Raw genomic sequence first — 14,540 nt, forward strand, 5'->3', positions numbered from 1 at the left:
CCTTCCCTAGCCTGTCCTATAGGCAGATGTTGGTAGCCGAGGAGGAGCTGCAGATCTATGAATTGGCACAACAGGTATTTCCTTTTTTACTTTGCAAATGTTTATGCAACTTTTTTTTTATATTTTTTTTATTTTTTTTAGGCAGAATTAATTTTTTCGGGAGGATTTATGCATTGGTTAAAGTGCTGTCTCGGTTCCGTTTGGGGACGTTTCTTATTTTCCTTTCTCCGGTATATAAAAGCAGGAAGTGCAGGGAATTCTCACCCGATTGATCACAATCCACAATAAAAACTTAAATTGGCGTGGGTTAAGTTGGAACTCCACATTCATTGAAAAAACTCAGTGTATCCAATAAGAAATTACATATTTGTTATATGAAAAAATAATATTTCTGCTGGTTTCCATCTTTACTGTTTCTCTGTGATGCCAAAAGTGTCACTTACTGTATTTTTGGACTATAAGACTCAATTTTTCTCCCCCAAAGGGAAAAAGTCACAGCGTCTTATATTTCAAATGCAGGGAGTTCCTAACTTGTGAATGCCTGCCAATACAAATCTCCAACCTGCTGCAATGTTGGGGGCCCTCTGTACTGTGCCCATGCAGAGGAGGACACAAGGGTACTCCCCCCCCCCCCCCCTAACATATGTGGGTACTCCCCCCCCCCCCCCCCCCCTTTAACATATGTCCCTACCCTCTCCCCTTCTCCAGTATTGAAACTTGGCTGGATTGAGCTGCATCTAATGCACCTTGCTTGGAGCTGCATATGCCTGTTATAAGTAGACTGCAACCAAAATTGGGCTTTAAGTTCACAGAGGAGACTAGCGGGCAGGCTCATTTCCGGACTCCTAAGTGTCTTATGTCCTTTTTCCACTGACTGCTGAACTGCATGCTTGTCCGGTGGTTCAGCCTCCCGACCACCAGCTCCGCCCAGCTACAATTTCATGCAGCCAAATGGCAGCATTTGTAACACCGCACATGTCATTTAACAAGCGGTGGTGTTAACCGGTGGGGAAAAAAATGACTTATTGGCCTCAGCATGGCCTTGCTCGGGTGGTGTCCCCTTTTATAACACCCATACCGAGCACTAGCAAGCACCCGGCTGGTGCACAGAAGTGACTGACAGGTGGTGAATACATCACCTTCAGCCTCCTGTGGAGACAGGGGTCTTAAAGTACCCCTGACTCAAGATCTAAATAATCCAATGAAGTCCATGGTGGCCTAGATTTCCTCATCCTGAGTGTGCTGCTCCTGCTTATTGCCCTTGTTCCCTGTATTCAGTCCTCTTCGTATTTGACAGTACTCTCCAGCCGTAGACAAGACAAGACAAATAACATTTATATCGCGCTTTTCTCCTGGCGGACTCAAAGCGCCAGAGCAGCAGCCACTAGGGCACGCTCTATAGGCAGTAGCAGTGTTGGGGAGACTTGCCAAAGGTCTCCTACTGAATTAGGTGCTGGCTTACTGAACAGGCAGAGCCGAGATTCGAACCCTGGTCTCCCGTGTCAGAGGCAGAGCCCTTAACCATTACACCACCCAGCCACCAGCCAATCCCCCAATCTGCACTGTGTGATTGAGAACTGCACAGGTGCAGCACCGAGTAATGCAAGCACAGCTAAATAAAGTACTCAACTGCAAGTGCTTTCTTGCACCATGGGCTTCAATCAATAGATTTTCCTGAATCAGGGATCCTTAAAAGTTATTCCTGAATCAACATTGTTAATAAAATACTTCCCTCTTTAGTAGTAGCAGCACAAAGCCCATACTTCTTCTAGCTGCACCTTCCTGGCTTCTCAGACCAACCCAGCACAATTCTTGGTTTTGAGCAGGACCTGCATTTGGGCCATGAACTGCACAAGGCCCCGCTCTCTCTCTCTACTATATGTTTGGGCATTGTTTAGGGTCTGAGCTTGAGGACACCTCCACATCCAGCCTAGGTCTCCTTGTTCAGCGTACAGGGCTGAGGATGCAGCATTGCTGCACATGATTGTGTGCGGTCGAACCATTCCAATGTGCAGTTCAGGTTAGGAGTAATAAGAGCAGCCCTCAGGCTAGTTGGGGCTGCATGTCTTAAACAGAAACAGTCTGTCTTGCTACATGGCCAAGTCCACTCAGCCAGCTGAGGTACCCTATTTTGGGTGTCATGCTGTCTAATTCTGTGATGTGGGGATTTATGCTGACACCACGCTTAATGATATTTGGGGGACATCCTGGTTGTTGCGCAATCAGACATGCTAAGAGGTATTGGTCAGTCATGCAAAGGTTGTGCCAGGTGCAAACGATGGATCAATGTGGTGTATCAAACCAGTAAACAAGAGGTTGCTTGGAATAGATTGGTCACTAAATGCATTATAAACATTGCTTTGCTGTTCCCAACCAATCAACTTTGTGTGACTGCCTGAAAAGTTGGGGAGAGATTGTGTGCAATGAGTAGTATGTGTAATTATGTGATTTGGGGGGGGGGGGGACGCTCTACTTGATTGGGAAAGGGTAGGAGGCGCCCGTGGACGTGTATCGGTAGTTCTTAGGGGTACTATAGCAGTTGAAGTAAGGTACTAAATTCCTACCTTTATAGTAGTGAGACTCACACGTAAGGTAATGATAATGGCGCTCAGGAGAGAGGTGATACTTCAGGCACACCTATAGACCTGAGGAAGCGGCTGTGGCTGTAAAACGCATTGTCATTTGTGGCCTAATAAAATTTGAGAAGCTTTTCCCACTACCTTACGTGTGAGTCTCACTACTATAAGGTAGGAATTTAGTACCTTACTTCAACTGCTATAGTACCCATAAGAACTACCGATACACGTCCACGGGTGCCTCCTACCCTTTCCCAGTTTCCTTCACCCCTGTACAGGCGAGTGCACACTCTGAAGCTTTCCCAGTGGCCTATCTTTTGCCTGGAGCTGCGACCTACCCCGCTATCGGAAGCGAGGCCGAGTGAGGACGGTACTACCTCACATGCTAGAAGAGAGATTGCTTATTGAGCAACCCAATATTGTGAGTATATTTCTTTTCGCTACACATATACTCTGGTGTCCCTTTAATACACCAGATCGGGTTCCCGGTCTCCCTGTGCTTTTTTGTTTCCTACAAGAGCTCTGCTTGTTATTTCTATTGAAGGTCTCATTTTTTAATATGTTTGCCCAGTGACCCATTTTATCTAGTACCAGCCCTGGATGTAGGGACAGAATGCTTCATCCACCTTTACAGCTTTATGTATCAGTTTTCTTCTTTATCACTAGGGCTGAGTGTTCAGAATCGTGTTCTGAAGGCTTCAAATCAATACCCAAATCTTTACATATGTGGACTCAGCTGTAAAGGACGACGTATTGGAGACCTAGAAAGCGACGTGGAGTGCAGCGGGCAGAGGTGGCGACAAGGTTGAGTTATATGTAGGGATATGAGACAGTGTTGATGCAAACAATAGTCAGCTGCCAAAGGATTCCAATCCACAATGGAGAATCGAGTCAGGCTTCATTCATAACATTGTGGGAGGGGCTGCAATTTATTTAAAACAACTAATAGTACTATAAAAACAAAACTCATTACATTATGGGTCTATGCATACTGGACCCCTTTACATAAAATTCCATCAACAATATTGCACTAATTCGAGTGAAGTGCTCAATGCAATATTACCAGTTGATGTAGAGAGAGCTCGTTCTCCTTTTCTAGGATGATGCGATTTTTAAGCCAAGGGGTCCAGTATGCATGGACCAACAATGTGAGTTTCGGCGTTTGGTGAAGCACTGTGACAACCAAGGGTGAGTTAACATCCCCCCACCCACCAATGTAAAGATTCAGGTTATGATCCAATGCATTCAGAAAGCCATTTAGAATTTGAAGGCTCTTCCATATTTATCGCTACCATCTGAGTTTATCAGCAGCTACCCAGTCTGACTTGTTTTGATTGGCTCCCAGATTTTTTTTCTTCCTCACCTAACTGCTTATCACTCGGAGTTTGAAGATATAGGCAAATAATGACACCCATTGGTTTCAGTGTTTACTTATTCCTGAATCAACATTGTTAATAAACTACTTCCCTCTTTTGTCGTAGCAGCACAAAGCCCATACTTATGGGTACAGCAATAGATATAGCAGGGGTCTACGAAACTCAGGAGTAGTGGTGGATGACCATTTCTTCATAAACTGTCGCTCTTAGTTTGTTGTGTTCCTTCACCTTGTGACTTCTGTACACATGTAATTAAAGGACCTGACCCGATGCAAAGCTACCAAGGTAAGCATAGAGGTAAGTTCATGCTGGAGCCACATACCACTGCATGTTGTCTGTTCCTCTCCTCGTTACCCCTAGTCCCAGTAATCCCTCCTTGAAAAATCAGACTTTTGGCTAAGGTTAGTCTTCATCCAACGACTCAGAGCAATTTTGGGCACCTGGAGTCAGAAGTTTTGTAAACTGACTCCTTGACTCCAACTTCACAGTAATGGCCTCTCGAAGCTTGTCCAAGCTCATGTCTGTAACTTTTTTGATACTACCTAGCTATCTTATTCTGTAATGTCCCCTCCTCCTTATGTTGCTTCAGGTACCGTTTAAAGGAAACCAGAGACGAAGCACCCTCATGTATTTTACCATATATATCAGTGGGAACATTAGAGAAAACATCTACCATGCTTTCTGTTACATTCTGCACTGCACAGCTTGTTTCTTATCAGCCCTGATAAAATCCCCGACTGAGCATTCAGTCTGGCTTTGCTCAGTAATCTTTATAGCTGAGTCTGTGTTCTGTCATGCCTTTTCAAGTCCAAGCCTGCCCCTGCTGGCTCTGCTCAGGAATCATTATAGCTGAGTCATAGCAAAGCCAGACTGAATGCTCAGTCGGGGATTTTATCAGGGCTGATAACAAGCAAGCTGAGCAGTGAAGAATGAAACAGAGAGCAGGGTAGGTGTTTTCTCTAATGTCCCCACTAATATATATGGTAAAATACATGAGGGTGCTTCATCTCTGGTTCACTTTAAATCCAGCAGTACAATCAAGGACAGCAGTGCATGTTGTGCAGAGCGGTATGGCTGGGAAAATGAATGAATACAAACAAGTGCTTGCAGGAAAGCTGTGCTGACTATATCAGCATCCCACCACTTTGAATAGTTTAGAGTTCTTCATAGTTCACAAGGTAGACCTCTATCTATATTTACAGTACCGTTTTCAGGCGGTATTCAGTTACTGCATTTGATTGGTCTATTTCAAAGCTGTATACATTTGCATTGGATTAGCATAAAATTGGCATCAGCTTAGGGTTATTTGTATCTCATTTAACCATCCCTGTAAGGCCACCGCGTTCACTGAATCAGGCACACTTTCATTATTTATTGCAAAAGCTAAAACAATGCAATGCACAAAACTTTTGTACATTACACATACTACATACCATGTGTGTCACCATGGAAGCAGTGACACCTAGGCAGAAGCAAGTGAGACTCCAGAAGGTGGGGCGCTGGGAAGTCTACAGATGCGGGAAGGGGGTGCTGATATCATACCTCCCTCTCTATGGGCACCTCTTCTGTGTGCCCTGCAGCATGGAGCATAGCAGCGCTGCTTGTGAATGAATCTCGCTTAATCATGATGCGTCCATGCTTCTCAGCAGCTGACCGCTCACTCTACTTCCTGTCTTCTTGTGTAATTACATGCAATGGCAACTGCAGGGGGACATGGAGGGGGGGGGGGGGGGATTGTCAATGGACCACGGAAAAGGTGAGAGCAAAGATGTCAACCCCTCTCCCTGAAAATTACCACTAAACCGCCAAGCTATATGGGGAAAGGGGTACCACCAGACCCGTGCAAGGATGTCACATGGCGGGGTTCTACTAGCTCACTGAGGATGTCACATGGGAGTACTACGCCACTCCCCTTACAAAAATTGTCTGTCTGGGTGTCAAATTCTGTGCATGCCTACTGTATGCTTAAAGAAAAGACACAAGTTGTGTAGCGCTGATGCTCGTCAACATATTTGAACAAAAAGTAAAAACTCACTTTAAAGCCAAGCAGGGCACAGAAGACCCCCGTAATGGCTGTGGTAGGTGTGCAGATGTGGAAACTCCTTCACAGAACTCTCATCAGCTCAGACCCTCCAAGTGACAGAAGAAACTAGTATGGCCTGATTTTAAATCCTAGAGTTGGTAACTAAATGGACTCAATCACCCCAGCCAAGTCAGTTTCATTTGTATTACTAACACCAGCCCAGCTAGGAGGCTTCCTCAGAAGCCTTACTTAAAAGGCTGAAGGTCCCCAAGGATGTCTGAGCATCAGGAGGAGGTAGAACACTGCCTGAGGTTGGGAATTTTAATAAAAGACTTAGAAGAGTCACTGGAGGCAAAATGGGATTCAGCGTTACCGGCCTTCCTTCTTCTCCGTACCTTCGGGGAAGAGAGAAAGCAGAGTGAAGGCTCTTTGAGGACAATGCTCCTCTGCAAGTTCTTTGTCTTTAGGCAAGAAGAGAACATCTGGCACGAGAAGTATCCCGCTCAGGCCTGGCTATTTCCCCACAGACAAAATAACTCCAGAGAACTCGGAGATCGGCCATATTTCAGAATCAGACATGCTCAAAAAGTAATACTATTATGTGATTGGCCCTCTATGAGTCATGTTCAACAGGAAGCCCTCTTTCTTTCCGGAGAAAAGCTCCATTTGTTTCTCTAACTTTAGTAACTGAAATAGGAGGGAGATTAGTCCCATCTGCCACGATGTTTACAACAATGTTGGACTTAAAAAGAAAATGAAAAGGTTATCCCAGAATACCCACCTTATGTAAATGTTATAGACTGCCAAAGACGCCATTTGACCTTTCTAGTTATGGATCAGGTCTTCTATCTCCTGTCACTGCGCTTTTTGTCTTCAAAGAATTTTTAATCTTTTTTTGGCCAGATTACTCAAGATGATCTGTTCTTAATTATTTTTAACTCTCTGGACATAAGTGAACCTTACGGAGTCATGAGGCACATCAGTGAGAGGAGAGAACTATGAAAAAACTATTTGCCAAAATTAAGCTATGAAATCCATCCGGAGGTGAAATATTGAGATCAATGCCGGCAAAACAGCAACGGATGTGAGTCAGAAGCTAATAATTTCAAGTCAATGCAAAGTTTATGCAGTTTAGAAATTAATCAATCAAATGCAGCAGGGGCGTAACTAGGGGGGAGCAGCCAACCCAACTACTAACCTTCCCTTCCTCTGATACTCCAGGTCAGGTATTTTTGTGGCTATGCATGTTATGGGTGTGAAGCTTTATGATGGCCACACTTGTTTTATGACCCTTGTAGGATGGGCACTTGTGTGTGAGGGTCCCCAATATGAGGCAAAGGAAAGGTTGTGAACATTAAAGTGTACCTGAGGTGACATGATGAAATAAACGTGTATGTACAGTACAAAACATTAACAGTTTTACTTGCTTTATGTTGCTGCAAGAAAGTTAATTTCTAGGCATGGAAGCTGTCACAGGCAAAGCTTCTGACTCGTTGTATCCTTGTTGGGAACATAATAAACCTCACTGGTAAGCAAAGTACAACCATAAATGTTTTCCTGGCAGAATACAACTTCTGAGTGCAGGGAGAGATAAAATACATGAATTATTGACATTTTTCTAAATCTTTAGAGAAAGTAAAATATTCAACCTACTGTCCTCTGCCGCCAGCTAGTTTCATTTCGCCGACTCTGAGTTGGCAGGCCACTGTGCCTGGGCAGGACGCTGTTGCAGATGGCAACACGTGCAATGATACGTGTTGCCAGGGATACGCAGGCACAGTGGACCGCTGACTCAGTGAACAAAAATGAAACCAGCTGGCGGCGGAGGAACAAAGGATCATTGCGGACCGCCGAAGGCACAGGACAGCTGCAGGGGACTAGTAGAAGACCCAGGTAAGTGAAACCTTTTTTTTTTTTTTTTTTTTTTAAGGTGACTTAAAGAGGAGCTGTCAGCCATACTATCTCAGGAAAAAAAATATATAGATACATAATATAATATATAAAGTAGATAAATACTTGCTTTACTTACATAACATATGGATTGCACTGTCCACGTTATGATTCCTGCAAATTTTATAAAGGAAAAGTAGAGAATCCTATTCTAGACAGTTTCCATATTTACTGTGACTATTTGAAGCCAGTCATGATGTAATATCAACCCTTAGTCTTCTCTGCCTGATTTGCCCGCCCTTCACTATAGAAAGTGCATTGTTTCACCCTGAGAAATTTTGGCTGATCAGAGAGGAACAGAGGTGTGGGAGGGGAAAACAGGAGGGAAAGAGGCTTCAGCCAATCAGGCTGCATTAGTTAAGTCTGAGGGGAAGTAGAGAAGCAAAAAAGGACAACCCAGCATGCCCTGCAACTTCTCTTTTGTGTACGAAATATGAGTCATGTAAACCAGGGAATGATAATTTATCAACAAGAGAAGTAATAGTGATTTTTACTTTTGGATTAGCATCCTTATTACTTCTTTACTAGATAAAAATAAATAATTGATTTTATGCCTGACAATTACTCTTTAAAGAGACTCTGTAACAACATTTTCAGCCTTATTTCTTCTATCCTATAAGTTCCTATACCTGTTGTAATGTGGTCTATCTTACTGCAGCCTTTTCTAGTTGCACAGTGGCTGTATTATCTCTGTTATATAATCTAATCTTTCCTTTGTCGGCTCAGGCAGGAATGTGCTCCTCTGCTGTGATAGGTAGAAGTTATACACACCCTCTCCACGCCCCCTCCAGACTATGTATGAGTCACAGACAGAGCTTCTCTGAGCCTGTCACATTCTGGTTAGCAGCCATGTTTTTTGTTTGTAAACACTGCCTAAAACTGGCAATTACAAGCCAGGATTGCAGCAGGGACTGGCAGAAACAGCACAGAGGGGCCCAGGAGAACATAATGAATAGAATGGAATGCTTTTTATTGTAAGAATTTTAGAGTACAAATTCTCTTTAAGTATCACTTTAAGGGACACCATCAATGTTTGGCTGGGTGGGGGCCCATGAGTTATAGTTACACCCCTGAAATGCAGCAAGTTAAGCAAAAGCAAAGGATCATTAGCATCTAATGAACCATCCATGCAGCTGGGCTTATGTATGGATTTAAAGTGAGATTCCATGTTCATTAACACCAAAGCAATCTAGATTCTGGTCTATAGATTACATAGAATTTTCCCCAAGCATTAATAAGAGATCAGAACAGTCATGCAAGCAGCACAATGCCTACTCAGATTTCTAGGTTTGCCATATTCCTGATTCATGCAGGTGATAATCTCAGGCTGGTAATTCCTCCTGCTTTGTGCAGCTAATTACTCATGCAGGAACTAGTGTGTTGCCTAGACGGCTATAATCTAGAGAGTGCACTAAAATCTACAGACTGCCTGGTGGGAAAATATTACTGTATGAGTTTATAGGTCCTTTAGACCTGGCTGCAAACTGAAGTGGAATAACCTAAATGACTTGGATAGAACTGGTACATAGCATAGCAATGGTTTTAACATACGTGATATATTACTTAAATAGTTAAATTATTATTATTACTATGTTGCAGTACATATCAAAGACCCATTGCCCTACTTTAATTGCTTTGTCTGAGGACTGACTCTGTAGTTCATGGTCACAGCTGATGGGGGCGTTCTGTGATCAGCTGCTGGCGTGTGAAATACTTGGTCACATGGTGTGTCACGCACCAATGACTGGTTCATATTGGCCACTTAGACTCCAGATCTCAGTGTGAGTCTTGCCAACTAGGACAGCTGCTGTCAGTCTCCCAGCTGGTGAGTATCCCGGTCAATGAGATGCAAATACTGAGTTGATGTAGTATTTTGTAAATTTATGCAGCTTGAAAATGGACCAATGGAATTCTACCTTGGCAGGATTCAATTGGTCCATTTTCAAGCAGCATGCATTTGCATAATCTTGAATCGACTTGGAATTATGTGCCTCTCATTGGCTATCCCGACTCCCCTCCCACTAGATATGAATACAATGTTACAAACAATCCTAAATACATTAAGGTTTGAGTTCTCAGTGGCCCTAGGGGCCAAAACTATGAGGAGGAAGAGGGGAAGTGGTTATTTGGCCACTCCCTCCTACTGAATGGGAAGGATGATGGTAAATTGGCAACATCCTCCCCTCCCAGAGGGCAGAGCTGCTCCACTGGGCCCAGAAAGAGGGAAACATTGAAGAGTAGCATTCTGTTTAACGTATCAATACCTCGTACGTCTAGTGGAAGGGGGAGGAAGTAGAGATGGATTAAGGTGCAATGAGGCCCTAGGCATGGTAGCAACTTTGGCCTATCCCTGATTGCCACCTGGCTTTTATTGGTTATATTTGATGGAGGTTAGCATCAACCAGGCCCATTGTCTTTCTCCAGGCCCCAGACACCTGCCTTAGGTGCCTTGTGCATGATTTGGCTCTGGGAGGGGGAGGCTGTGGTCTTGAACATAAGTTCTCCTGGAATTGTAACTAGATAACTGTAGGTAGCTACACACTCTGAGGAGCTAAGAGAGCAGATTTACCATATGCAAGACTTTGGGCGATATGGCTCAACACTGAGCTCTGCAGTTATACTCAAAGGGACACATATAAATCCTCAGTAAGCCTGTACAGTTATATGAACATTTAACATTCCTGCAACAAGATTTAGTCACCATGGGGTCATTTTAGGTCATGGCCAAAGACAAGCAATGACCAGACTTTGACTTTTATTGGGTAAGTGCAATCATTAACGAACGCATCCCATTTAAGCCTCCACTTATCAGAATATCAACCCAATACACCTTTGTACCATATAATATATTGCTCACAAATTGATATGGTCAATGAGGTGCCATATTTCTGGCTTGCATACAAAGTTCATGCAAAATGTATGCAATGAGCTCAGAAGGGAACTAATCAAACAAACTTGTGATTGCTTTTGACTGGTCCATTTCACAACTGCATACAATTTGCATGTAAACTAGAATTATTAGCATCACACTGACCATCTCTATAATGATAAATTCAAATTATACTACAATCTCGGCCAACGATCTGTGGTGTGCCTCTCTCTGTTTCCTCTGGCAATCTGTCATAGGAGAAGTGAATTGAAGTGTGGCAGGATAGGCAACTGGGCAGAGTTCAGTTGCCTCTGAATTGTTGCCCAAAACATGGCATTATGATGATTTTCCGTAATGTATGCCATTTGTTAATGAGTTGAATCAGGATGAAGGAGGCTAGGATTTGGAAATTGGTTACATACACCAGATTTCTAACAAATCTTCTGTTGGCCATGGTGAGTTCGCCGACAGAGCTTTACCAAGTTACTTCACCTGGATCATTTGATATTGTGTGCCAATTACATGTAGTGGTGTTAAGGGAGTGACTACAGCTCATGGACCCATCTCCTTAGCCTTTTCCACCCATAGTGACCTCCATACCAAGGAGCCCATCTGCTATAGGTCATATAACAAGTGTAGCCACCATGACTTCTCCATCCACAACACCACCTGCTCTTCAGGTGGGTGGAGCTGTACTGGAGAAAGGGAGAACAAGACATTGGGGCCCCCAGGAGGAGTTGTGGTGGGGGAGGCTTTATATGGAGGACTAAATGTGGGAAGGCAGTTTGAAACCACACCTTTCCTTAAAGAACTACTGATAGACATTATAGGAAAAATAAAAAAATATATATCTGAACAATACCACTTACGGTAAGATGTCGTCACCTGTTCAATGCTAATTGACTTGGGCTTGTCATACCAGACAAAATGGATGGCCACTGTTGCAAATCTAGCCCTCACTGTTACTTGTAGTAACCAGTAATAACATATCACCTGTTTACATCATTAAATTTAGGAAACAACTCTTTTCCCCACCGATTACTCTTTAAACCAAAACCTGATCGGTCAGCAGGCCTCACATTGTTATCGCTCGATAGTAGTAAGATGTGTAATTTTTTTCAAAGTACTGACCAATGTGAAGCCTATGAAACTTACAAAACAGTTTATGGGAAACCGTTAAAATTTTGGCGTTGGTGATACAAAATGGTTCCTATTGCAGACTTTCTATTTCGGCAATCTCCATTTCCATGCAACAACATTTTTTGTCTTTTATCTCAATCACCAAGTAGAAGCACAGCTCACAGCTCTGCTGCTCAGCATTGTCAACACGCTTGATTTGATCACACCTCGTTGGCATCTTTAGCACTGGAATCTTTAAAGAGAACCCGAGGTGGGTTTGAAGAATATTATCTGCATACAGAGGCTGGATCTGCCTATACTGCCCAGCCTCTGTTGCTATCCCAAACCCCCCTAAGGTCCCCCTGCACTGTGCAATCCCTCATAAATCACAGCCACACTGCTGACAAACAGCTTGTCAGAGCTGGCTGTGTTTATCTCTATAGTGTCAGTCTGCTACTCTCCCCGCCTCCTGCAGAACTCCAGTCCCCGCCTGCATCCCTTCCCTCCCTGCTGATTGGAGGGAAGGGACAGGGGCAGGGACCGGAGCTATGCAGGAGGCGGGGGAGCAGCTGAGAATGACACAGATGTAAACACAGCCTCACAGCATGGCTGTGATTTATGAGGGATTGCAGAGTTCAGGGGGACCTTAGTGGGGTTTGGGATAGCAACAGAGGCTGGGCTGTATAGGCAGATCTAGCCTCTGTATGCAGATAACATTCTTTAAACACACCTCGGGTTCTCTTTAAACACTGGCATACCAGTAAGAAATAAATAATTGCAAACTTATGTCTTGGTTATGCAAAAATCAAGAAAGAATGCCATAGACCACTGTGACCTGCAGAGTCGACCCAGATCCTGACAGACAACAGAACATTGAGAATAAAACATTTTGGCACATGTTGAAATGTATCTATTGGCATCCTTTCTACCAGTGAGGTTTCAGTGTCAACTCTCCCCATTGTTTGTAGTTACAGGATTTAGACTGTTTCCTGGCTCGTATTGCTCTTGCTCCGAGGAATAATGTCTTTATGTTTGGTGGGACAAGTTGGTGCCACTGGTGTTTCTACCGGCAAGCCTTGTTGCTGGTATCCGTAATTAACTTTTCCACAAGGAAAGTGGCGAAGCCTAAACAAAGGCACTTCCTGAACATTTGAAGTCAGTGTGGATGGCTCTAGTAAAACAGAAGAACCTGGTAGTCTACTGACTGGAACCCTGGGGGCAACCGGACAGGCTACCTCAGTAAGTGTGTTCTTTTTTTCGGGAACTAAATTCTCCGGGGGAGAAATGGGTTTGTCTACAGTTTTACCTGTAAACCATGAACCGTAGGTGGGATTCCAAAGATTTGTTGGTTTGTTTCTTGAGCCTTTATTGTTGTGAAGCTCTGCTGTTGGGTTGGGTTGAGAGAAGACAATGTTGTCGTGGCCTCCATCAGAGACTGGCCTAGGTTCCGCCTGCTTTTGTGGTTCAGCGTGGACCTTATTGGGCACTTTTCGGACAGGAGGTACAGGAGGGGGAGAGTGGAGCTTGCGTCTGGCTTCTTTTCCCGGCTTCTCGGGAGTCACCAGTATTGGTGGAATCACATCTGGATCTTCTGGCCTTGTTTGAACTTTTTCTTCTTCCTCAACTAAAGGTCCATATTCTATAGGAAGGGGTGTGTTTATGACATCAGGATCCTAGAAGATGAAACATAATGCAGTTTAGCAATTATTTGGTCAACACATTGCCATGCAGTGCAGCAACTTAATTGATTTAACAGGCCTATAAAGTCACCACGACATTCTACGCCAAGCTCTACTTTTATGGCCATCATTGTTTTGGAGAAGGATAAAGATACTGGCCCAACATGGCTTTTCTCCACTTTCTGTCCTGTCCCATGCTCTCTTACAGGAAATGGGAAACATGGGGCAGTGCAGTCTTATCCCTTCTCTCAAATAAAATAAATGCACTGAACCATCTTGCTGTGATGTCTGTATTCTTTGCCCAAAATTTCTCCCTGCTAGAGCTATGTTGGTGTAGACCAGCAGGACCATCCAAGATGATGAAACAGGGCAGCAGTTATGACTGCTGTCCCTCCACTCTTTCCCATAATGCTCCGCTAGTGCAGAAACAGAGTTGGCATCATGAAGCATTACATAGCATGAGGTGTTTCTTAAAGCATACCTGAACTAAGAGGAAAACGGAGGCTGACATATTTATTTCCTTTTAAACAATGCCAATTGCCTGGCTGTTCTGTGTATTCTCTGCCTCTAATACTTAGCCATAGACTCTGGACAAACATGCAGGTCAGGTGTTTCTGACTGAAGTCTAACTGCATTAGCTGCATGCTTGTTTCAGGTGTGTGATTTAGGAACTACTGCAGCCAAAGAGATCAGCAGGACAGCCAAGGCAACTGCTATTGTTTAAATGGAAATAAATATGGCAGCCTCCATATTCCTCTTAAAGAGGAACTCCAGTAAAAATAATGTAATTAAAAAAATGCTTCATTTTTACAATAATTATGTATAAATGATTTAGTCAGTGTTTGTCCATTGTAAAATCTTGTAAATCCCTGATTTACATTCTGACATTTATTACATGGTGCCATTTTTACTGTGGGCAGGTGATGTAGCTGCTGCATGCTTTTTTGG

General features: G+C 43.6%; 1 protein-coding gene across 9 annotated transcripts in view; it reads right to left on the reverse strand.

Annotated features, from left to right (window-relative positions):
• Positions 1–12,644: 12,644 nt before the first annotated feature.
• Positions 12,645–14,540, reverse strand: part of ALK (ALK receptor tyrosine kinase) — a 942,963-nt gene continuing 941,067 nt past the window's right edge. For all 9 annotated transcript variants that reach the window (XM_068232762.1, XM_068232763.1, XM_068232765.1 and 6 more), the window contains one exon: positions 12,645–13,586. In XM_068232762.1, the coding sequence (XP_068088863.1) occupies positions 12,891–13,586 (696 nt within the window). In that variant the 3' untranslated portion in view covers positions 12,645–12,890. The remainder of the gene's footprint in view (positions 13,587–14,540) is intronic.

This window comes from Hyperolius riggenbachi, chromosome 4, assembly GCF_040937935.1.
Source record: "Hyperolius riggenbachi isolate aHypRig1 chromosome 4, aHypRig1.pri, whole genome shotgun sequence".
Classification (NCBI taxonomy): Eukaryota; Metazoa; Chordata; class Amphibia; order Anura; family Hyperoliidae; genus Hyperolius; species Hyperolius riggenbachi.